A 24400-nucleotide genomic window follows, 5' to 3' on the forward strand; every position below is an offset into this window, starting at 1 on the left:
CCCCCCCCTCCCGGAGGGACGGGGGGGAGGGGCTTGGACGGACGATGTCTCTCACCCGTTGATGTCGTCCCGGCATGCTCCGTGGACGCACGGGCTGCTGCCGCACTCGTCCACCTGGGAGTAGCAGTAGGGCGGCTTGAAGCCCTCGGGACACTTGCAGTGGAAGCCGTTCTCCTCGTCCACGCAGGTCCCTCCGTTCCTGCAGGGGCTCGAGGAGCACTCGTCGATCTCCACGTTGCACAGGGGACCTGGGAGAGAGAGAGACGCGCGCACAGCTGGGGTGACTGGGTTCAAACAGTGGGTTCATACTGGGCCCATGCCGTGGACGGATTGTTTCCGGGGAACCGAGGGGACGCGAATTCCAAACGGCTGTACAAGGGGAGGGCTTTACCAGTGAAGCCCGGTTTGCAGACGCAGTCGTAGCGGTTGATGCCGTCCTTGCATATCCCGTAGTCGCACGGGCCGCTGGCGCAGTCGTCGAAGTTGATCTCGCAGTTTGTGCCTGCGTGTGCGGAGAGGAGAAGAGGGGCGGTCAGAGAAGAGGAGGGGTCGACGGCGGCGGCCAACCGCTACGGTGTCGGGGGGGGGGGGGGGGAGTCCGTCCGTCTCACCTGACGTCCCGTGCTGACACTGGCAGATGTACTTGTTGACCAGGTCCACACACTTGCCCCCGTTCTGGCAGGGGTTGCTGTGGCACTCGTTGAGCTGGTTCTCGCAGCGGTAGCCGGTGTAGCCCGGGTCACAGTCGCAGGTGTAGCTGGCGATGCCGTCCACGCAGGTGCCGTGGTGGCACGGGTCGGGCTGGCAGTTGTTGATGTTGCTTTCGCAGAGAGTGCCTTCGTAACCTGTGCGTGTGTGTGGGTGTGGGGGGGGTGGGTGGAGGAGGGGAGGGGAGAGAGAATCACTGACTGACCACTCTTCATCTGGTCAGGTCCCGGCTTAAACAGTCTCTCAGTCTCAGCTAGAGGGACCACGGTGCGAGGACCGACTGTGGGAATGGAAAACCGATTCATTTACATCATTAATGGGGCCGAGGGCCAGTGTGTACGTACGTTTTTTTTTCACTCTCGGTTGCATAATGGCTGCCCGCCTACAAACTCTCTTCATCCAAACTCACTTTATATCGCTTCTCCTATTCACCTCTCTCTCTCTCTTTTTTGCCTCTCTCTCTCTCTCTCTCTTCCCTTTATTTCATTTGACTCTTTCTCCACGTCCCTCTTCCCTTCCACTCGCTCTGTGTGAAAGGTTCTACAGTTTGGGAGTCTAGACCCGGTGGTTTCCATGCCGACAGTGTTTGAGGCTGTCGGTGTGGTGTGTGTGAGAGTGTGTGTGTGTGTGTGTATATGTGAGAGTGTGTGTGTGTGTCTATGTGAGAGTGTGTGTGTGTCTATGTGAGAGAGTGTGTGTGTGTCTATGTGAGAGTGTGTGTGTGTGTGTGTGTCTATGTGAGAGTGTGTGTGTGTGTGTCTATGTGAGAGTGTGTGTGTGTGTCTATGTGAGAGTATGTGTGTGTGTGTGCCGGGGAGGGCCTGCTGGTCTGCAGGAGCAAAGGGCTCTTCATAGGCCTCCCAGGCCCGTCTTTGTTCCCCAGCGGCAGAGGGAACAATGGGCCACGCCACGTCTAACAGAGCCACTTCACTCAACAGAGGGGGCCCACGACACAGGGACTACCAAGCAGCTGGCCCCCTGAAACAATGCGGCCGGCTGCCCGTGCACACGGCCTCGAAACAAACACACAAACACACACACAAGCCCATCAAACAAACAAAACACACACAAAAAAAACACACACACGCACACACCAGCTCAACAAACGAGCTTTCAACCACTGTCGACGAGCGCATTCTTATACATGAGCGGATGAGGATTCGGATGGACGTGAGCTCAGATATGCCATAAGGTGGTGCGGTGCGTGCGGGGGGGTGTGTGTATTGTGGGGTACACATGAACAGATGTCGGGGTGATGACCAAGCCCTCTAGCCCCCACCCCCCCCCTCCCCCCCCCCGACACCCCCCAGCAGCTGCTGGCCCTGAGTGACCTTGAGGTCCCGAGGTCCGGTTGGGAGGGGGAAGGGGGGGGGAGAGAGGGGGTTAGAGGCCTCATGTCAGTCTGCCCCTGCAGCCTGAGCGCAGACACACAGGGAACCGTCTGACCTCGGAACCACTCTCACTAAGGCCGTCCACACCCCTACAGGTGGGACAGGGCGGGCTTCATCTGCTGTGTGCGGGGGGGGCCTGGGTGGGAGCACTCATTCTTCACACACACACACACACCCACAATCAACGGGCGGTGGTTTCTTACCCTCAGCGCAGCGGCACTCGTATCCATTGGGGCGGTCGAAGCACTTGGCGCCGTTCTGGCAGGGCGTGCTGGCGCACTCATCGATGTCGATCTGACACATGGTGCCCGTAAACCCTGGGACAGGCAAACACAGGGGTGAAGGGGTCAGAGAAAAGCTCCAGTGGAAGTGTCCACATTAAGGGTCAGGAGGGCAGGTCGCTCTATCGGACCACTGAGGCCAGAGGTCTTTGGTAAAGCTAGGCTAGGCTAGCGCCGTCTGGGCCGGCCTGGGGAGGACGTGCTACCTGTGGGCTTGGATGATTAGACTCCACATGCTTCAGCCCGATTCAGGAATCTACACTGGAGTCGAGGTAAACTACCGGCTCCTGTGCTGAGCCGTGCGTTTTGTAATTCCGTGACAGCGTATCCTTTAGAATGTCCCGGAATATGCCGGGATCTGGAATGTCTGGGCTAAGTTGCATTTCAGAATGCCTGTCTGGATGGTGCTGGGTTGTGGAATGTCCGGAACTATCTCCAAAATCTGCAAATGGCTAACGCGAAACTCGACTGGGTAGACAGGATTCTTTTACACTTACTGCACTACCATAACACCAACGCAATTTCTGCAAGCGGTTCTCGATTTGATGAATGTTAATATAATTCATGACATGACTTAACAGGGGCAAAATCTAATATTTGCTTAAAAAAAAAGAAAAAAAGAATGTTGTCGAGCGAAGAAATAAATAAATAAAAAGGAAAGAAATAACAAAACGCCGGTCATGGGTGGTTTGGTTCGCTGGTGGAACATGTTGTGTTGGTGGGCAGTGTGAGGATGGGCTGGGGACTGCTGCCTGGGCCGGAGGTTAGAGGGGGGGGAGACAGTGGGATTGTTTTCTGTCTTGGTGAGCCCCCCCTCCCCTCCCTGCCTCAGCTCTGCAGGCTCAATAGCTAGATAGGGGGTGAAGGGGGGGGGTTTGTCTGCCCCAGATGTAAATTGCGGACCTGGAAAAGAATCTCATTAGTAGGACTGCTGTTCCCCCTCCACTACCAGGAAGGGAGGGGGTAGGGGACGGGGACTGCTGTCCCTTCTACATTCCACCAGAGAGGGGACTGGGGTGGGAGGGACGGAGGGAGGGGGGGAGGGAGAAGTGGGGGTACAATGGTGTCTTTGTTTAGGCAGAGAGGACAGGCAGGCCACCTCTAAGGTCCTGCCTTTTATGAGTGGTGTCTCCAAACTGCAGCAGGGCACCACATCGGTGCTCCAGCACGAAGCCCTCAGATCTGACACCTGTCCCCCCCCCCCGCCCCCCCCGACACCCACCCACACCCAGCCAGCGGGGGTCTAAGGCGGGCCCCGGAGAACGGGTCCGACCAAAGGGGTCCGACGCGGGCCGTAGCGTACCTGGCTGGCAGGTGCACGTGAAGCCATTGACCATGTCCCTGCAGATGCCGTCGTTCACGCAGGGGTTGCTCTCACACTCGTCCACGTCCACCTCGCAGTAGGTCCCCATGTAGCCTGCAAGAGGGGGGGGGGGGGGGGAAACAGACGGTCAGACGCATGAGCGAGAGCTTTCCCCCGACGCTCGCGTTCGTCGCGGCGCTAGTGGGCGACGAGGGGCGATTCGACGGTTCGGGCGAGCTATCTCTCTCTCTCTCCTCTGGACTGAGGGGAGTTCGGCTGTGGGAAAGTTTCTCCTCGCAGTCACAGGAGGCCACAGGGCTTTCAATCCCGGCCTCCCCTCCCAAGCCACAGGGGGAATGTCAAGCTTTTTTTCCCCCCTCTGGGTGGGAAACGAGCGCAGACAAATCCGAGAGCTCGCTCCGCTTTTGACCTGAATCACCACACCCTACTGTCCACAGAGTATTACCACTCCCTGGGTCAACTCTCCATTCAGCAGATACATGTTCTGCTAAATCAAAAGGAGCGACACCTCCCCATTGAGGTGAAGCCGAGTGTGGCGCGCCTGCCGGCGCGGCGGCTAGCTAGCTAGCTAGCGTGGAATCGGAAAAGAATTGTCCTCTCCGCGTGAGGCCGAGCCGCGGGGCCCCGGCCGACGATGAGGAGGGCGGAGAGGAAGGGCCCGTCTGTGGAAATGGAGGGGGGGGAGAAGAGGGTCTGGGAAAAAGCTCCTCTCCCTCTCGGTGTGTATGAGGGGTGCAAAGTGGAGCACAGAGGGGCCCTATTGTTCCCCTCCATTCCCACCACTCCACGGCTCATTAGTATTCACCGCACACTCCTCCCCTCGCCGCTCGCCCTCTCTCCCACCCAGCCCTATAGACCTCACTCCCATTCCTAATTTGTATAGCCCCCCCCCCCGAAACCCCAGGATGCATGTAGGGACTGTGTGTGAGAGTTTCAATTTGTGTTTGTGAATGAGAGTCCCGGCCACAATGCCGAGTGTACAGCCGTCTGGCTGTACACTATTACCAGTACAAAAAGAACACTTCCATACCCCCCCCCCCTCCACAGCTCAGCCAGGGGGGCTTGGATTACATAACATAAGTGCCTGACGGTGCTGAGGTATGACGGCGGCTCCGCTACGTGTCGCGTCGGGGCCTTACGGGCGGGTGTGCGGAGTTGTCTTCGGTGCCTTCGGAGCTGTGAGGGGCTCCAGGAGGGAGAGAGAGAGAGTGAGAGAGAGAGAGAGAGAGAGAGAGAGAGAGAGAGAGAGAGAGGGGGGAGGGTGGGGGTCTTACCTGGCATGCAGATGCAGGTGAACTCCCCTATCCGGTCCAGGCAGGTGGCATCGTTGTGACAGGGCATGGACAGGCACTCGTTGATGTCGATCTCGCAGCGGGGCCCGGCGTAGCCTCGGCCGCACTGGCACTGGAAGGAGCCCTCGGTGTTCACGCACTTCCCAAAGTGCTCGCAGGGGTTGGCACCTGGAGGCCCCCCCGAGAAGGAGAGAGTGTCACTTCCGCACAACGCGCCGGCCAGGAGAGAGGACGGGGGGGTGGGGTGAAACAGAGGGGGGAGGGGCGGGGGGAGGGAAGGTGCCGAGCCGCAGGCTTACCGATGGAACACTCGTCCATGTCCTGGTTGCAGGCTCCGCCCACAAAGCCGGCGGGGCAGGTGCAAATGGCGCGGCCGTTCAGGGGGTTGGTGTCGCAGACGGCGCCCTCGTTGCACGGGTTGCTGACGCAGGCGTCGTCCAGGTGACACAGCAGGCCTGAGGGGATAGGGTGGAAGAAGCAGTTGTCAGTCAGTCTGTTCTTTGGACGCGCGTGTGTGTGTGCTCGCGCAAAGCGCAGACTCACCGGTCTTCCCCACGGGGCACTCGCAGAAGAAGGAGGCCACGCGGTCGTGACAGGTGGCGCCGTTGAAGCACATGGCGGTGGTGCAGTCGTCGATGTTCTCGCTGCAGTCGTCGCCCGTCCAGCCGTTGACGCACACGCACGTGTGGCTGCCGATGGTGTTGAAGCACGTGCCGCCGTTGTGACAGGCATTGGGCTGCATGAGGCACTCGTTCACGTCCTCGGCGCAGTACTGGCCTGTGGGGGAGGAGGGGGAGAGAGAAAGATTTGACTCCAAGGCGCGTGACCCAAACGCAGGCCTTGGTGTCTGCGCTGCTTGTGTGGCCTGCCGTACCTGTCCACTCAGGCGGGCACTGGCAGTTGTAGGTGTTGACCCCGTCCACACACAGGCCTCCGTTCATACACTTGTGGCCCGGGCAGTCGTCCACGTTGGTCTCGCAGTTATGGCCTTCGAATCCTGGGAGAGGCAGAAATGTAAGAGGGGGGGTTGAGTGCCGGATCATAAACATGCCGGGTTTTCCCAGTCGAGCTGTCTAACGTCCACTTCCACCCCTCTCCCCGTCCCTGTCTGTTTCCCACAGTAGTGAAGGTAGCGAGGGGCAGCGTGGGCTGTTAAAAGGTTCAGTGGGTGTCCAAGTGTTTACATTTTCTCATGGCGTTTTCCCACCGTGGCAGCGCTTGTTTCTGACACCACTTTGCTCCAGAGGTCTCTACTCCCCGCTGTGTTTGCTTGTTTTACAATCTCTCACAGTTTCAATGACTTCCTTTCCGGCATGAGACATTTCCTGTCAGTTCCCCAGAGGGAAACCAGAAGGCCCATGAAGTAAATTCCTCCAGTCGTGAGCAGAGCAGAGCCGGGGCGGTGGCCTGCTCTCTGCTAGCCTAGTCAGCGGTTATTAATAGCAGACAGGAAGTAGACCTGGCACAGGGGAGCTCATCCCAGCATCCCTGACAGCGACATCGTTAGCCTGGGGAACGCCTGAGATGAGATGTGCGTGTAATGTACGGACATCTGAGGAGTCAGATGGATGAGCGGTTAGGGAGTCGGGCTATTAATCTGAAGGTTGCCAGATCAATTCCTGGCCGTGCCAAATGACGTTGCGTCCTTGGGCGAGGCACTGCACCCTACTTGCCTCGGGGGGAATGTCCCTGTACTTACTGTAAGTCGCTCTGGATAAGAGCGTCTGCCGAATGACTAAATGTAAATCTGTGTGTCGGGGGAAAAGCGCAATTTGTACCTGGCAGACAAGCACATTCGTAGGCGTGGTCGCTGGTCTGGCGGCAGGTGCCCCCGTTGAGGCACTGGGAGGGGGCGCAGGGCAGGGAGGACACCTCGCAGGTGCGCCCGCTGTACCCCGGGACGCACTTGCAGCGGAAGGAGCCGTGCGTGTTCATGCACAGGCCTCCGTTGAGGCACAGGCCGGGCTTGCGGCACTCGTCGATGTCGCTGCGACAGTTCCTGCCTTGGAACCCGGGCGGGCAGGAGCAGTTGTACTGGCTATTCCAGTTGGCACAGCGGGCACCGTTGGCACAGGGGCTGGTGGCACACGCGTCGATGAGGGAGCAGTCCTGACCTGGGGTCGGTGGGAGAGGGGAAACGGCTTGTTAAACGGTCACATTAAACACACCCACTTGACGATTGACATTGTGTCTTTTGAACGACGCCATCCTTTGGGTGCGTTGGATTCGTCTGTACCTCGAAACCCTCGGTGGCACACACAGGTGAACTGCGGGATGCCGTTGGCCACCTGGCTCTTGCAGGCAGCTCCGTTGAGACATGGCGACCGTAGACAGGGGTCCAGGTGCTGACAGAGAGGTCCGATGTAGCCGGGCCGGCATCTGAACAGGACACAGAAAGACAGACAGGCGGTCAGACAGACAGACAGGCGGTCAGACAGACAGCCCCTCTCAGAATAGACAGTCGTCGGTTAGCGGGTTAAGACAAAAAGTTGAGGCATTTGGGACTAAAAATGACAAGTTGAGGCATTTGGGACTGAGATGTTAAACGACATGAGTGTGTGTGTTTTCCAGCCAGAGCCCAGGGAGCCCATTCCCACCATGTTGCCCAAGGTTCTGGCAGCATAGGGTCTCCATGACACCTTGGCAAACCCCGCTGCCTCTGAGTCAGACCCTGGCAGGACATGGGCCTCTGGGCCCTGGGCTGGCCCAGCTCTCACTCAACTCCAATCCCTCACAATATCCCAAGCCTGCAGTCAGTGAGTTTGTCAGTGTCAACACACACACGCACGCACACGCTAGTTTTCATTCGGAAACAGATGCAGGCCTTCGCCTCTTAAGTCTTTCTGTCTTCGCTGGAATAGACAAGAAATGCGTTCCTCTTTCCTCTTTCCCCCTCTGTCGTTACCGGCTGGAAAGCCTCACTTTTTCCATGGCAGTTTAACATTCCTTCGCCATTACTGCTTTTCCACACTGCAGCTCGCGTTTCGATTCCATGTTAACACCAACGTGCCCCCCCCCCCTCCCAAAACCAGCAGATTAGTCACCTTGTCAGCGACGTTAAGACAACGTAAGACCTCACTGACCCACAAGGTGGACTTCTGAACCACGACACCACTGTATCAACACGAGTCTAGGACAGCAGACGCGGCTTTGGAACCATTAGCGAAGACCAGAACTCAGACCGCTCCCCCCCCCCCCCCCCCCACGACCCTTCTTTGCAGTCGTTTCGGGGAGAGCGCCCACGCCATTGCGAGGAGCGACTGCGCCTGACCCAAAAGGGCACAGGTGAGGCTGAGATAAACCCCCCCACCAACGGGGTTTCCTATGGCCCTCTCCAGGGAGCCCCAGGGGGCCTGCTTGGGACACTGCTCCAATTGGTGGGAAGGGGGGGGGTGGGGGGCTGTTTGTGAGGCTACATGCTGGGTAACCCTACACCCATACGGGGAGCCCCGGCCTGGGGGGACGGACAGGCTTCCACTTCAAACGGGGGCCATTTGAAGCTGATGACAGGGCAGTGATGGTTGGGCTCCGGCTTCCCTCGGGCCCTTGGCCCCTGTTCCACTGTAAAATAACCCCTGGGCAGAAAACAACAATGGCTCTTCCTCTTCTCTCTTTTATGCCGCGGGAGGCCCGCGATTACACCCCGAGCGAGCTCATCTTGTATTTGTGTGTGCTCCTTTTGTGGCCTCTCTCTCTCTCTCTCTCTCTCTCTCTCTCTCTCTCTCTCTCTCTCTCTCTCTCTCTCTCTCTCTCTCTCTCTCTCTCTCTCTCTCTCTCTCTCTCTCTCTCTCTCTCTCTCTCTCTCTCTCTCTCTCTCTCTCTCTCTCTCTCTCTCTCTCTCTCCTTTCCCTGACTTGCTTGCGCTCTCTCTCCGGGCTGTCGGGAGGGCCCCGGGTACGGGTTGGGACCCCTAGGGGGCGCTGTTTCAGCCGGGTACGCTCGCTGAGGCTGCCAGGTCTCTGCGTCTCCCCTGGCTGCTCTGGTTGGCTTCGTAAAAACAAGACCGTTCAGTGTTCTAGTGGGGCTTTTCTTTTTTCTTCTTCTTCAGAACAACAAGACAAAGGCGAGACGGGGGGAAGCCACAAGGCTCAGCACTGAGACAGGGCCCACCCACAAAAATGCGAAAACGACACACACTCGCGGACCACGTTCAAAGACAAAAGAGAAAATCCGGGGAAATGTTCTCGACATACAGCAAATACCTCTATCTCCACCATCACTCCTGTTGATAAGGGGGGAGCCCGACAAAAATGAAGACATTTGGGCATCTGGGACCATGAGACATTCACAGCAACACAGAACAAGAGTCGCTTCCATGTTCCCACAGGTCTGGTTGATGTGGCTGCATCCATGGGGGGGGGGGGGGGGGGGGGGGGGGGGGGGGGTCACCGGTTTGGCTGGGAGTACGTGCTCTACGTAGTAAAAGAGCTAGAACGGCCATGTTGAAGGGACTAGATTAGTTGCCACGGCTACTCCACCACGTTCCAAAGCCCCTCCAGCGAGCCTCCAGCGCGGGCCCGTCTTCCCCTATCAACCCCTCCCCACATGCTGAGAGGTCAAATGTCAGAGGTCCCCCCCCCCCCCGTCTGATTGTGATGATAATGTCAGTCAGCCATGGAGAGAGGGCGGGCCGGGAGGGGTAGATAGAGGGGGAGCGTCTGTTGAAGGGGGGAATGTCTTTAGAGAGTGGGGAGCGGTGGTGTGTGTGGGTGGGGGTCTGGTGGTGGTGGTTTGGTGTGTGTGTGTGGGGGGGGGTGGCTGAAGGGGGGGGGGTCTGGTCCAGAGAGAATGTCATGTCATATTTCCTGTAATCCCTCGTCTCCTGCTCTGAAAACACTCACACTCTCCCTGAATCCTAGATCCCCGTTGCCTTGGAAACCTCACAGACGACCGAGCAAGCCTGACACCCCACCAATCACCCCCTCCCCATGTCCCCTTGGCTATTTGTCATGGCTTGGCTGGGTTTATTTAGAAGCAAATTAACTATGTCTGGAATCTGGGGTGTCACCGAAAAAAAAAGACGAAAAAAAAGAAGATATTTAACAGAGTTGCAGCACAAAGAAGGGTTTGGAGGGACTGAAGAGAGAACTTCTTGAAGGGCTGGAAGTACAACGCAGTCTGACAGTCCGACTCTTCTGAGGCCATTCTGTGCCATGGACATTTAAATTGTGAAGAAAGCCACAGAACAGCCGTCTTTATGGCCCGGTCTGCTCCAAAGACCTTCACAGCTCTTCATGGACTGGGAAAAACTTACAGACACTTCTAGGAAGTTCTGAATGTGAAACTGTATGAGTGTGTGTTTGTCTGACAATGTGTGTGGGAATGAATGAGCCCAGTGCAGTCACACTCTAATCTATGTGACCTCAGGTCTGTGTTTAAATGCTGAGTAAAAAGTACAGGGCGACAAAAGACGACTGTGGAGAACCTGATTATGTGTGGATATGTATGAGATTTGAGAGTTCAAAGAGTATTTATGTAAAAAGTAGGACTAAACTGTCAGAATAAATAGGGTGTGTGTTTGTGTGCGTGCGTTTGTGTGTGTGTGCGTAGGTTAGCTAGCTGAGAAGCAGGAGCAGGAGGGAATGCTGGAGTGATTATTTGTCCTCCTTTAAAAACACACAGCCAAGTCCAACAGCCAAAACACACATTCTTTTGTCTGGGCCTTGGCCACCGGCTGAATGCTACTCCCATAACAGTGCAGCTCGAGTGCTATCAGAGCAGCCTAATGAAGGGCGCTACTTTGCCCTGCACCTGAGAGCAGAGGCCTTATCAGGAAGCAGGAGTCGAGACTTGACAGCCAAGTCGAGCTCGCCACTGTTGTGAAACCGTCTGCCGGGGGGGAGGGGGGGGGGGGGGGGGGAGAACCTTGGACTAGGACGGACCTGGCCTGTGGTGAAAAAGATGAGCAGGTGCAGGTGGTTGCGCAACCCGCCACCCCAATCCTCGAGAGAGATTTACGCGCCCCCCCCCCCCCCCCCCATCCGACTCCTGACCCCAGAGGAAGAGCGAGCACGAGGGGGGCGGCCGGGAAGTCTGCGAGCACGGGCCTGGGGAAGGCCCCTAATCTCCTCGCGTCACAACACCTCAGAGGGCTCGCGCCAGCTGCGGCGCCCGCGCATCTGTCCACATCTGTCAGCAGAGGTCCGGCTGTCTGGCGCTCGCCCGCCCTCCCGGATGATTTTTTTGGTGGGACGCTCCAACAATGGAGCTATTCTGCCCTTCCCGGGAGACGGGGGGGAGAAAACAGCCAAACACACTCTCCCACAGATGTGTTTCGTACTTTCACGAAAGCCTACATGCTGTTTTCAGTTACCCGTAAACACACCGCCACGAGCGTCGACGCCAAAAAGGCACCACGGCAACGAAAGCAAAAGCACTCTGGTTGCATGGTCACTCATGCAGTCACCACTCCAGCACACAGTCAAACACAAGAAAAAGAAACGTACAACCCGTCTTTGCTGTTGATGAGGGTGCCAGCTTAACCCAGCAGAGTGTAGAAAGGGTCCACTGCTGAAGTACAGAACACAGCCGAGAAGACACAGCTCCTTCAAATGTTTTGTGACGATATTACAACTTTACAAAAAGGGGAATCCCTCGCAGAACCCACATCTGTCAAGATTTATAATGAAGTGTCAGACTGTAGTGATCTCTCCCCCGAGAGTGTGTTGTTCCCAAGATAAAGGTTTGGTGAGTTATGTAGGTGAATCCTGTCACCTTCGTTCTGCCTGTGTAACCCAATGCTAGTTTTCCGGCCCGAGGGTCATTGTGGCAGGTAACCTAAGCCCATCCTCTCCAACACAATACCCCCGAACCACCTCTAGGTCGGAGGGCGGCTCACCTGTGGCCAGCAGGCAGTAATCTCTTGACACGGTTCAATACAGACAGTCACGGCCTACAAAGCAACAAGTATGGATGAATGCTCCTTCTCCCCACTTATGGGGATCCAGTTCCCCAGGCACTGCAAGCCCTACCCTAACTCTACACAAAACAAATGAACAACGACAAGAAGAACCGTCTGCCCATCCCAGCCGAGAACAAGGAATTCAGTCGCCGACTTCTTTCTTGTTTGTTGATTGGTTGGTTTGCCGAGTTGCTTTGAAGGAATTTATGAAGGTATGGGAATTGGGAACTCCCAACAAAAGTCTCTGTGAGGCAGAGCGGTAGACCAAGCTTCAGCCCCCATTCCCCAAACCCCCACAACCAGGAACCAGCTCCATTCCTTTGTGAGACTCCATACTGACACCACACTGCCAACAAGAGTCCCCCTTCCCCCAACAGTCCCTCTACTCTGCTCTCTTCTTTCTCAGAAAGGAGCCAGATTGGGGGGTAGGGGAGCGTTTTGTGGTCCAAATAAAAGACCTAAAGTAGTCAGAACCCCATTGTGTGAAGTTAGGTGGGGGGTTGGAGGGAGGGAGGGGGGCAGTGACCCAAACAGCCAGGCTTTCAGGCCTGAGCTTACACGGACCAACAGGCCTCGGCTGTAGCCTGGCAACAGTAACCCATGGTTGGGGAGAGGGTGTGGGGGGGTTTGGGGAGTCCAGGTTCCGTGAGGACAGTTTGAGAACTTCTGAGAAGTGTTCCCCTGCAGACAAAGGTAACACCGAGCACTGTTTGTCGGCAAATCAATCCGACGGACTCTGATCACATCTAAAAAGGGTATGTGTTTGAGTTATTTGCCGTTTAAAGACCAAGGTTTAATTGAACAATGGTGCTTGAACAGACAATGGAGGTATTGAAATCACCAGAGGGAGCTTTCTGGTGCACCCCCATGGCATGAATATTAACCATGTGAACATTAAGACAATTAACCTTGTCTTAAAGAAAAGCAAATATGAATCTGACCAGCAAGTCTGCCTGGAACAGAGGCCCCCATCCTTCACAAAAGCAGACATTAGTAAGTGAGTTTCAATCTCTTGCTCTGCCAAATGTCCTGACATTTCCTCCACCAGGAAATTACATAGGTGTGGTCTTGTAGAGATCTGAGCATTTGGAAAGCAGTCGTAATCCCTTACACGAGTGGATTCACCACGACACTACATAAATAAAATCTAAAACAGGAAATAAATCTAGTCATTCTGGCATTATGCTCATATGTCATTTATAGGCTAATGCTATTTAGTTATCTGTATGAGTGAACATAACAGTTGACAGACTTTGGAGAGAAAACTCCAGGAGATTTTTGGAATAGCAAAGCATCAGCCATAACCTCATTGCATGTATCTGTGGTTGTATGTTCAACCACAGAACCCCACCCCACCACCCAAACTGAACCAGACATCTGGAGATCTTTGGAAATACTGGAAAAAAATCCCCATTCTAGCATAAAATATCACAGTCCTCGAGTTTCCCAATACCTTACATTGTCCTGACCTAAATCGTTGGACAATCACACAGTTGATGAGAGGTTGCAGTGTACTCCTTCCAATAGTGAGTCATGTGTTTCACAGTGAACATGTATTGCACAATGAGAAGGCCATCCATGAATGTCCAAAACCACAAACATAGTTCAACATTGTATGGTCTAACTAGGGATAAGATTGCACCCTTGTTAAAAGCCTTTCCCTCGGCTACTTGGTGAAGTTTAAGCTGCACATTTCAACAGTTGTAAACCCCTTTCACAAAAGATTGACCGTGAGATCAGAGTCCTTGGGAGATAAACCACGGTGTGTTTGTGATAACAAACTAGGGAGAATGCTAGAAACAACTCAAGAATGTCCATTATCTCAACCACTGTCCCCAATAAACCACTCTCCAACTTGAGGATGAAGGGTGGAGATCCTCTCTTATCCTCTCCGGCATCTTATAAACACAGAAACTAACAACCGAAATGTGGGAATTCACTTTAATTTGTCTGTGATACAAGTCCTGTACCAACAGCGCACCTTCAAAACATCTCTCTGTGCCAGGGACGAGAACTGCTATTCCTTTTGCGTAAAAGCCTCCAAGCAAAATAAACACGTTTGGGGGGGGGAGGCAATCTTTTTTTTTCTTCCTGTCACATTGGAAGAGAAGGGCCCATCCCTTCCTTTCGCTAGCCAGAGACGAAGGGAGGAACAGGATGAGTTTCAGCTGGGCAGGGGAGGCTGACCTGGGTTATTCCAATTACATTTCTCTTTAGAAGCCGTCTCCCAGCTGAAGAGAAACAATCAGAGGAGGAGACATCTGAGGAAGGCTTATCCCTCTCTAAGCATGTGGTCCAGACATACACAGACTACAGCACAGGGACTAATAAGACGCGACTCAACTCTTTTCCTGCCTCTGCAGTCGACACAATAAAAGAAAGTCTGACCTTGATTATCTAGCCATGTGTGAGTGTGTGTGTGTGCCACTCGGGTGTGGAGACATTGATGGTTAATCGTTTGCTGTAAGGTTGACATAAAACGGGCCCCCCTTTCGACTTAGTGCGCCTTGAAAGGACGGTCGCGGACGTCACGGGCCTGTCGCGGACGGGTGTTGGATGCGCCGTGGTCAGAGGAGTGATGCGAGAGAGGAGGAGCGCCCGTGGTGAGTGAGCTCCTCCGCGCTGCCGAGATAGACAGGATGTGCGTCGCAGCAGGGTCAGGAGCCACCGCTTCCTGTGATAGGGCCTGGGAACCTCAACTCCCCATCTCAAGTCATGACCCAGGAGCAGTGGGGACCCCCACCCCCCCATTGTCAACCCCATCTGAGATAGCCCTCATCTTCTCCTCAAAACTTCCCATCCCCATGCCGCACAGGCCTGGTGCACAGGCTCTTAGTGGCGATGGTGCTCCAGACATGACGGATGGCTCCATCTGCTTGTCAAACAAAACATGAGTGATCTGGGCTACACGTTGGCTCGCAAACTGCAGAGTAACTAATTGCAAATCAAACAAGCCATTCCAAACATCCCTTCCTAAATGAGACTCGGTCGACGGCATTGTTTGAGGCATTCCTCAGATGGCGGCGGGGGTGAATGGACTGGAGGTGAGGACAATGCTCTCAAAGCAACAGGGGGAAAGGAAGACTCTTACTAAGCATTCCTTTCTAATCCACCATGAAGACACCGGAAAAATATACCCAAGGTGCTCTGGGCCAAGCCAACAATATAAACTGTGTGTGTCTGTGTAAAGTCAGCCAGGATATTTTCTTGGGAATTTTGGCGCAAATCTCCCCTTCAAGGGAAATTGGCCTTTTAAAGAACGATGTACTGGAACATTTTTCTCCATCCATCTTAAATGATATAAAAGAGGCTAGTGTATTTCATAGAACAACATATACTTTCTATATGGAAAGTCTTTGCTGCTCCCCAAAGCTATCTGTCCTCAGGTTCATCTTGAACAGGAAGTAGACCCGGTCACACATAGGAGGATATGCCAGAGACACAACACACACACTAACTGGAGTGGTTGTTCCGTATCAAACTCAAAACCCCCAAAAAATCCCATTCATCATGCTCTAAGAGCCTGGGAGCTTCCATGGGTCATTAAAACAAAACACTCATAATTTATAGGCTCACTCTTCTACGGAGGGTCAAGGCCAAGTCATTAATAACGGCACAGAGAGCCACTGTATCGTTGCGGCCGCCACACACACACTGAGCAGAGCGTCTCATTCATCCATACGCACGGAGCGCGGAGTCTCAGGGTCAGAGCGTCATCTGTTGATCCACCCCTGTGTGCTTTCGGGACAGAAACAGCGGTTTGAGACAAAGGCGATCCGCTGGAGCCGTGCGACGCGGCGCATGTGCAGGGAGAGAGGCCGTGGGCCGCTGGGGCTCCTCTCGTCCACGGGCCCGTCGCTCCCAACATGGGGGCAAGCCAGCCGCTCAATGGGAGCACCTGGCCCTCCGCCTACCCTTTGTTAGGATCTGACTTCACTGGATTACCATCACAACATCCACCAGCTGTCCCCTACGCAACCCCCTCCACCCCCCCCCCCCTTCCCAATTCTTCCAGCTGGATCCTCTCTGAATGACACCCTCTCAATCTGCCTAATTATCGACCCTCCAGGCCCGCGACACTGCCCCTCGCTGGAGCGGCACATTCCACACACAGGGCGGAGCTGAGGGGCCTGGGGTTCCTCACCGGACTTCTTGACTGCTCACCTAGAAGGGTTGCACTGCTGGTGACACTCTCAGCCCTTCAACTGTCAAGTGCACATGCCAGTCTTTTATGGCAGGAATCACAGTGACAGGAAGATAGGTTGGAAGCGGAACCAATATAAAGGGTTCTAACCAACTGGGATTTAATTCAGTTTAGAAAAGGGAGTGACCGAGTATCACTCTTTGACACAATTGGAAGCGTTACTGCCTGAAGCTAAAGGATAATGTCGTAATTCGATATTGTGAATCACAGTGGGGTGTTGATGAGTCAAAGCACAAGAACAGGTGCAGTTGCCACTTCAAAGTTTAAACACAAACACTTTTCTACGAGTGAGACGTGATTAACTGCCTGCAGGCTTCTACAGAAATGCCCATCAAACGGTGCCAATCAGGCTATTTAAGAGTGTTCAATCAGTGAAACCGTTTTACTGCTGTAATCTGGTATCAAGTACAAATACCTGGTCTTTTCTCATTAATCTCAGAGGATCCCAGGCAAGATGCAGAAGGAAAAGGAAAAAAAAAAGTTTATGGTTCTGGCATGCTTAGGACACAGCTTGGTGTGACTTTCATTTTTTGCCAACAAGACAAAGGATATTTTGATATTTAGGACACCAACAATGACAATACAAAAAGCTATTAAAACATATTATTACTGTCACTTGAGAGCATACTAGCCGCGAGGTGAGCTACTGGAAATCAAATCTTACTTGCCAAACTTAAACCAGGACCAAATGTGCACTCAACACGACATCACAAGGAAAATAATGGTTGAATTCAATCTGGAACAAAATAAATGGCTCATGTGCCCTTTAATCTTAAAATCCCACCTGACCTCTTCATTTTCTACACCCCTTTGTTTATCTATATATTCTCTTATTTTCTCTCAACCCCTCTCTCTCTCCCCCCATATCTGCCTCACTCTCCAGTGTCCTTTCTTTCCTCACCCTCTCCGCCCTGTCCTGCTGGTGCCCGGTTACACTCAGGTATCTGGGGGAAGAAAGGATCTTTTCTGCTGTTTGGGATCTCCAGTTTCTCTGTGAAGTCTCTGGGGAGGGAGTTTGGGTGGCTCTACAAGCCTCTGTCTGCCGCTGTCCCCGCTGTGCTCTGCTGCCCTGCAATAGTACTGTTACCACACTGTGTGGTATGACATTTGGTGTCCCCTTTCCATTGGAAGTCCCTCTTGTCGCACTTAAAGAAATGCCCCTTGCTGTCTTGGCTCAGAACCGGGAGAATGATTACGCATGCACAGCCCTCCACGCCCTCGCAATCACACACACACACACAACGCAGGTGAGCTGAAGTATGTAAATGACAAATGACAAGCACTAACTCAGAGACATGATCATCATAGTGTACAAGTTAATGAATACTGGTCCAAGGTCAAGGGTTTACCTAGTCCAACCAACAACAAATTTGAGTAGAGACAGTCAAGAAAGGTCTGGTTTTGTTGAGAAATCTGGAATACTGAAAACACATTTACCCACTGGCTACCTAATGACTCATACCCTCTAGGTAATAATTAAAACCTATAGTCTTGAGCAACATTTACTAAACAGGTGTCCATAAATCCATGTGCCGCTTTTGTCAGTTATAGTTTACAGCAAATTACACTGTTAGACCAAAATGTGATAATAACAAAGAATAGAGAACAAGACTAAATATGTAATGATTTTGCTTAAATGTTTGTTGAAGAAACTGCACATTAGGCTAACAAGGCCACTTAGCTCCAAATGTGACCCTTATGTAAAGGTGAGGGAGTGGTAGGTCAAAACTCAAAGTTATAAAAAAAATACTGTAGTGGGAAGACAGCTGACCTTAGACAAAACACAAAACAAGAATACATTTTTGTTTCATTGAATTCGAAACAGTCATGTTTTGTGGTGGTAAATCTCACAATTTGAAACAGAAATAAATATTAGGCCTACACGTAGGCTACACAAGCTCCAACCTCAAGAATGTCACTGCACGTAGCTTTACCAAAGAGATCGTTTCCCACGCTCCCATCAAGATGAAAAAAAAGATCCTGTAATCACCAAAGGTTTTCGCACGTTATAGCCTAATATCCATGATATTTCCCCGCTGTCAATAGAAGCCTATAAAACCGTTTAAAAATCTGGGTAATGATAAAACAATGCATTTATTTATACTGGCAACCAGGAACACCTTAGTCTTGCTTCATAGAGGATATAACATCCTTTATGCTATCAAAGCTTCTCAACAGGTGCAAGTGAACATCTACTGTAAGTTAAGTGCCTTCAAGTCCAGGCAGGAGGGGTGTATGCCGTCACTTTGCATTTGTTTGTTTTTCAGCACACATATCTTCCCCAATTGATGAGTTATGTTATACATGACGTTGGAAAAAAATATTTGTCACGTGAAGTTTATCTGCCACTACAACGATAAGACGTTTGGAACTTGGCTGTATTCCAGACAATTAAGTTGCATGAGGCTGGGCCATGCATGGTATGCAACGACCCCCTCCATCGTTAAAAAGTCGCTTTTTGCTTTCAGCATGCCCGGAACCGTCAGAGCAACGTTAGTCATGACCATTAGAGGATAGGATAAAAATCTAAGTAAACCTAAAACGATGTCGAACTTACATGCATCGACCAGGTGAGTCCATGCAAGTCCCTCCATTTTCACACGGTCTGTTTTTATTCTCGCAGCGGAATCCTGTTGAAAGGGAAGAAAATAATTAGAGACACTAAATTAGGCTACGACAGATCTCCAGTATTTAGTTGAGCGCACTGAAATAATTTAAAAGTAGTTGGTAAGCCTATTGGAACCATGACTGGACATTATTAAAGTAGACTAGGCAACAATTTCCACTTTTAAACCATTTTCTGGACTTTCACTTTAGACTTGCTCTAGAAGCAGTAGGGCTGTATTACCACGTCAAATGGCATTTTATGGACACACCAGCATTCTGTGGATACGTTTCTGTTTACTCTTTGGCTAGAACTAACGGGCACCTTATTAATATCTCTGGGCCCGTGATATAGGGCACATCCACACACACTGGCTACTAGCCAGCCATCTTCACTTCCCCCACCCAACAAACAAAGTTCAATTGTTAAAAGCTTTTTGTTCAGATCAAGGAGGGGGATACGTTTTGTCTCATCACCCCCTTTCAATCACACAAACCACTATTCTCCCCGGGATGATTTAAGGAATTACTGGGGGGAACAAAAACTCGCTCTCAAAATATTTTCAGTTATACGTAAACTATAGCCTACCATGTGAACAACTTGTAGAATGCAAAAAAAAGAAAAGAACGAATGCTGTTAGTCTCACATTCTTTTCATCTATAACCTACGCGCTAGAGTTGCTTGCTCGCGCCTCAGCGCAACGCAGAGCTTTAATTCAAGTTTCAATGATTTTCTCACGGTGGTGATCAACCCTCAAGAAGCGGCCATTCCTTATGCAGGCATACCAATACCGCACACACATGCATTCTTCTTTGTTTGTTATTTGGTGCAATCTGAAAAGAAAAACTGACCCACAGTAGAATAGTATATAGTAGTTTGTCTCAATTACCAAAACAGGACTTAACTAGCTACTGACATATGGCACATGGGCTGCACTCTCAGTTGTAGAAACCCCCCTTTCGCATAGACTGTGATTGTTGTCGTTAACAAAGCATTTCAACGATGCAGGCAATGTTAACTTGAATCCCTGGGTACAATGGTAGGCAAATCACAGACACTCGGATTTTGTACTTTGGAAGTCACCAGTATTCCTGCTTTGATTTAATGTCACGCCTGGGAATGTAGGTGAATTATGAGTAGCAAGTGATCATAGCATTCATTCGTGATCATAGCCTGTAGAGATGCCGGTACGTGCTGGATATACTACAACGTTACTGTGGAACTATCCCATCTGAACAGGCCGTCTTAATGACTTATAATGTGCAAGTGAATAAAGTTTGCCTTACCTTCACAATTATGAATAATGAATATAATTGAAAGGAATATCCAAGGAATATTCCCCCCCATTTCGGTGGAAATCCCAACGCTTCTATTAAAATATTAGCAGTAATACATCCTTTAGAAGTTCAAACAAACACAAAAGTTCCAAGAGTGTCAGGGAATCCTCATAAAATTGTCGATTTTGGAAACGTAGGTCCAATCCCTATCTCCCTCCGCAGCTCGGACACAGCTGCCGTACTTCTGGGTAAGCCTCCTGGAACTTTTGAAAAACTTTCCTCTCCTCAGCTTCAGGCCTGATCTGGGACCGAGCGGAGTGTTACTCCTCCCCCTTTTCCAACTCCTCTTGCGATTCTCTTGGGTTATTCCGCTCAAGTAGTCCACAAACCAACTGTTTAATAGTTAGCGTTTTTAATGTGGGTATTCTATTCCAACCTAAAATGATCATATGGGACGTGCATTTAAAGCGTTGTGTGCACAATATTGATGTTTAAGAAAACAAACTAGTCAAAATGTCAGTTCTCATTATCCAAAAAATCTAAGAGTAGTAGACTAAATTTCAATTTTATGTTTTTGTTGTCCTTTGATAAGTCCTCAGTTCCTGACTGCACAAACAACATCCATCAGAATGATTCTCATCAACAGGTGTTTTAAAAAGAAAAGTTTCTCGAGATAAACAGAAAGCAGAAATGTATAGCCTACATTTGACTATCCTCACAATAACTACTCACAACAGACAAGTCTGTAGCAACAAAACATATAGCATGTTAAGCCTCAAGTCATCAAGACAGGAGTGTGTCTGTGTGTTAATGTTTGTTTGTGTATTTACGCATGAGATTTTGCTGATAAGAGAATGCATCTTGTTAATGTGATGGAAATGAGAGCAGGCATCCCTGTCAACTCCCCCACCTCCCACCCCGCCTTCCATGCAGGCCTTTGCTGTACTTGGCTACCCGGCCTGCTCTGTCAGCCTCCCTCTCTCCACTGCCTATGTTGGTGGACTCATTTTCTGCAGCCGGTATATAGTGCCTCGGTTGTTCAGAGGCACAGAGCGGAGCCAGTCGCTTACAGAGACAATGGCCGCGATTTGAATGATAAAAGGAGTCCGGCATTATGACACAGTTTCTCTCTGCAGGGGATGGAGGTGGAGGGGGCAGCTCACTGACATTCAAGGACGTTGTCTCCCCCCTATTTCTGGTTCGGGCCTTGAATAAATTACAAGCCCAGATAGGGCTGTGAATGTAACAGGCTAGTTTAGAATGAAGTTCGTTACAGCTAGTGACGTCATCTATAGGGGTCATTCAAAAGAGCTTGTTAGACACCTGCTTCATTTGGCACTGGCTGATAAAAGTTGTTTGCTGTAACGATTTCAGTCAATAGCTGGATTCAGCAGCCTAAACACAATGACTTGGTTAGAGAAGTCTTTGTACTTTGACACTCCAAATGAATCTCCTCGATGCTGTGTTCCCTTTGATGCAGACTTTCAACTATATTTGTCTGTCAAGGTATTTGTGTGAGTGTGTCTGCAAATGTATGTGAAAAACAGATAGAGTCAGAGGCAGAGTTTGCAAGAATGTGTAATAGGGTGTGTGTGTGTCGCACCTGGCTGCAGTTTTGTGGCCACAAAACCCTGGTAAAGCTACTCCGTGTAGGTTCTGGCAGGCTCAATGTTTTGAATAGACTCCAGCAGGATGTCTTCCCAGAGATGGACTTCTCAGTGTGCCTAGAGACGGAGAGTTGTCTCTGTAGCTGTATTCATAACCAGCTAGGAATTCCAAGTCTGTAACCTCCTCATCCATCAATTCCTCCTGATGGCATTCACAGAGAAGGTGGGACATTACAGTCTGCAGCTGACAGTACACAGCTGCAGGTAGCATCATCTATTAAAGCTCTCTTGGAATGTCCCTTTGGATAAAAGCGTCTGCTAAACAAATACGTGTAATCTATTTCAAACTTCAGCAGGAGTAGCATTCAGAGATGTAACATTTGGGACAGATGTTTGGGTTTGTGGAAGGACAGCGATTGGATTTGAGGTGTGTGTGTGTGTGTCTTTGTACTGCAGAGTGTGTCACCCCTGTGTTTAGGACTACGAGAGTGGCTCAGTTCCACAGTTTCAAGCTCTGAGCTGTTTTGACAAGGCTTTGATGACAGGGATTTGACCAATCATGTTATGACAAGAAAAAGATGTAATTTAAGTAGAAGTGTATTATATTCTAGAGTATCGTACTGTTGCTCAGCTAGACATTGAGACCTGAAACCTTATAATTGTGAAGATGTTGATGGCATGTTTAACATCATCTAGTAGGTTATTATAATTTGGTGGGTGCATAAATTTGGATGATTACTTTAACAGGCATTAAAATATCATCAAGAGACTGTGCATGCAGTAGCATTATAGTCTTGTCCTGCAGCAATTCTTACAGAAGTACAGTGCTAACAAAACCAAAAATAAACTTTATCACCATAGATGTTTGTAAAATGAGAAAAATGCTGGCTAGTTTTCTTTTGAGTCTGGACAATTATTTTACATGAAACTGTTGGCCTATATCTACTGAAACTTAAGCCAGATATGGCATCAGTCACGTGTATATCCGGCTATTGACGAAATCCAGAATCCCCCACATTGTTGGACTTGTGTGTTGAGAGATTGCTTTAGCGAGCAACAACCCCAGACGCCTTCTGTGTTAACAAACAAAGCACAAATGTTGTGTGGTAAGGTTTAAAGATACCCTGAAAAAGAGCCTAATCAGAAAATTCCAGTTTGACTTCTTTTTCTCAGATCCCATTTGTGGAAGTTTCCGTTCCGAGCCTTCAGCTCTTGAAATGAGACCTCTCCCTGATTGTCTGCTGAGTGAATGAGAACACCAGACTAGTTTCTGCATGAATGTACACATTACATAGTCTCTTGTCAGTTTTTCTTTCTTTCATAACTTGTGTTTGGCCTGTATTTAATGAATTTCGAAGGCAGACATACAGAAGGAGAGAGACAGAGAGAGAGAGAGAGAGAGAGAGAGAGAGAGAGAGAAAGAGAGGGAGGGAGGGAGGGAGACAGAGAGATATGTTGTTGTTTGTATAGGACATGCAGGGTGTGAGAGAGGAAAGACTGGTGACAAAACTCTCGCCAGACTCAGGGGGATCCTAAAATCAGACAAACAAGACTGCGACAGCAACAAGGATTTATAGCCCTCCTCACGGATGAGACAAGGGGGTGACAGTCTCTCATGTTCTCCTTTGAACATGTTCCTCTTCAAGTGACGGTGAGCAAGGCTTACCGGTATTGTGTGTACTTTACAGTGTATAATTGTGCACATTCATCTTATTACCATCATGTACACTATGTAATAGGACCCACATACAACGTTGTTTTATTAAGGGATTGTACGACTGTTTATAGCTTTGTGATCATGTAGGTTCAGCTGTACCAGGTTCAACGATCTGATCCCCGTAGCCGACGAGTTCTTCTGTTGTATCGTAATTCAACATTGTCGCACACAGCTTCGTTCGCCCCCTCGGTGTTGCGTTGGAAAGATACGATCTGTTTACAGAGTGAAGAGGGAAAGCAGTGGGTTAACACAACTTGGGGGGTGGAGGGGGGGGGGGGACCAGGGTGGTGAAGGGGGGGGGGGGGGGGGGGGGGTGCAGGGGGACCGGGGGGGGACCACCCCGAGTAGAGCAAAGCTGCATCGACGTGCTATCACTCTCTCCTCCTAACCTGGCCCCCTCGCACTCCAACCCCAGAAGTGTTGATACACTGCAGGGGTCACTTAGGCCAACATAACAAAGACGCTGACGTTGTACGAATCACATCTAGGGTCAGGCATTCTAACAAGCGGGACCAAGTCTGACTATTCTGAGAATATGCTGTCGTTCAATCTTTACAGTATGTGGACTGGGATAAAGTACCTATAAATAGGAGATGGTGTAGGAAGGCTCTTGAACCATATCAGATATTATTTTGCTACTATCAGACACAATTCTTTTCACTTAAAAGGTTGTGACCAGTAGTAGTCAGTCACATGCAGACATCGAAACTCAACCACCCGGGTCAGACGGTCGATGTGACCCTCCTGGAGAGTGCTCTCCTGAAGAGAGTGTTAGCATGCCTGAGGGTTAGCATCCTCTGTGTGGACGTGATGACTTTACCACCCAGACCAGACTGATTTATGTGGGAAAAACTCTGGGAGTGCCTGTGGAGAGTGTGGAGAGGATTAAAAGCCTCTTTTACAAAACCCGTCACGGCCAATCAGCAACTTAGACCCCCTACAGACAGACGTCACGGCCAATCAGCACACTGCATTTAGCTCTACTGTCTTTATTGCCTATCGGTGCTTTATGAAATCAGGATCTCTTTATCAAGAGAGCTTAAAGGATGAATTGATGTTCTTTCAACTGACTGTAGAAGTCCATGGAACTGTA

General features: G+C 50.8%; 1 protein-coding gene across 1 annotated transcript in view; it reads right to left on the reverse strand.

The window, feature by feature from the left end:
* notch3 (notch receptor 3) overlaps window positions 1–20279 on the reverse strand; it is a 32272-nt gene extending 11993 nt beyond the window's left edge. The window contains exons 1-13 of the mRNA XM_047039200.1: window positions 19993–20279; window positions 18659–18731; window positions 7233–7375; window positions 6775–7110; window positions 5871–5993; window positions 5540–5773; window positions 5296–5451; window positions 4979–5164; window positions 3684–3797; window positions 2303–2416; window positions 612–845; window positions 392–502; window positions 56–248 (exon numbers count right to left, since the gene is read on the reverse strand). Of these exons, the coding sequence (XP_046895156.1) occupies window positions 56–248; window positions 392–502; window positions 612–845; window positions 2303–2416; window positions 3684–3797; window positions 4979–5164; window positions 5296–5451; window positions 5540–5773; window positions 5871–5993; window positions 6775–7110; window positions 7233–7375; window positions 18659–18731; window positions 19993–20053 (2078 nt within the window). The 5' untranslated portion in view covers window positions 20054–20279. The remainder of the gene's footprint in view (window positions 1–55; window positions 249–391; window positions 503–611; window positions 846–2302; window positions 2417–3683; window positions 3798–4978; window positions 5165–5295; window positions 5452–5539; window positions 5774–5870; window positions 5994–6774; window positions 7111–7232; window positions 7376–18658; window positions 18732–19992) is intronic.
* Window positions 20280–24400: the final 4121 nt, after the last annotated feature.

This window comes from Hypomesus transpacificus, chromosome 17, assembly GCF_021917145.1.
Source record: "Hypomesus transpacificus isolate Combined female chromosome 17, fHypTra1, whole genome shotgun sequence".
Lineage (NCBI taxonomy): Eukaryota > Metazoa > Chordata > Actinopteri > Osmeriformes > Osmeridae > Hypomesus > Hypomesus transpacificus.